At 30.6% G+C, this 1,187-nt stretch overlaps 1 protein-coding gene across 1 annotated transcript in view; it reads right to left on the bottom strand.

Annotated features, from left to right (window-relative positions):
* Window positions 1-554: 554 nt before the first annotated feature.
* Window positions 555-1,187, bottom strand: part of LOC105626974 (RING finger protein unkempt homolog) — a 106,845-nt gene continuing 106,212 nt past the window's right edge. The window contains exon 8 of the mRNA XM_012208261.1: window positions 555-707. Coding sequence (XP_012063651.1) covers window positions 555-707 — 153 coding nt within the window. The remainder of the gene's footprint in view (window positions 708-1,187) is intronic.

Genomic DNA, 1,187 nt, shown 5'->3' on the forward strand with positions numbered 1-1,187 from the left:
TTTCAAATTTTATCATAATCTCAATTTTATTTAATCTCTGTTGACTTCCCACTAGGCTGGAGTGAACGTAATTCTTACTTGTATATCATTTTTAACTTTTCAAAGTTTCTGCGAAGCAACTTATGTATTTGATTTCATTATAAATGTGAAAGTCAGGGGTATCTTGTTACTGGCAATTTTTAATTCCGTATATGAAAAAAAGTTACTATTGCGGTATAGCGCGGCAGGGTATTCCGCGACAGATGCTTAAGATCCTTATTAGATGTATTTCTTCTTCTGAAATCGATGCTCAAGGATTCTTCCTTTTATCTGATTAATTTATTTAGCGTAACTATTAATTTTTTGATCTAGTTTCTATATTGTTCACTTCGGCCTAGCGGCAAGTTAGAAAGTGCAATTGAGATTGCGTTCTGTTATTCACTACGAGAAAATAAAAAAATTACGTTACAAATATTTTACAAAATCTTAAAAATTTTAATTATAGGGAAAAGTTTGATTGGTGATTGAAAACAGAATCTCCTACATTAACTTAACCTCGACGAATATATCTCTGGTTAAACGCTATCAACACTACCTATGCTAGGATCGTTCATGGAGCTTGCTAATGCGCTATTGGCTCCAAGAACAGCGTTGGTAACGTTTGCGTTCATAGCGCGAATAGTGTCTCCTTGAACGCACCCCGTGAATGCGAAATAACCTATGATCTTCTAAAAAAAGAATAATTAATACTATACGTTATACAAATCTATTTCTTAATGAGATTCTAACTTCAAAAAATTTTAATTTTGGAGGCTTCTTAAATACGATTATTATATTGTACGCGATATTCTTCTACGAAAATTATTACGATCAATCGATGAACAAAAGATCATATAAGATCCGCCCCTTAAGGACTCCAAGAACATTAGTATTACTAACTAAATCTATATAATTCTCGTATGACAATTACTTTTTCTTTTATAGATTCTTTTTTATAAATTTTAGAGAATTTTTTATCACAATTAATCTATATGTATTAATATGTGTCTGTGAGGTAGAGTTTACGCCGAGAACATAAAAAATTGTGCTATTTTTTACAATTTCTTATTTTAGTATGACGCTCTAAAGCTGCTACATTTCGAGCCAACATTTGCTTCATATAAAAGCTATACCACTGTTTTATAATATATATATATATATACATATAT

This window comes from Atta cephalotes, assembly GCF_000143395.1.
Source record: "Atta cephalotes unplaced genomic scaffold scaffold00007, whole genome shotgun sequence".
NCBI lineage: Eukaryota > Metazoa > Arthropoda > Insecta > Hymenoptera > Formicidae > Atta > Atta cephalotes.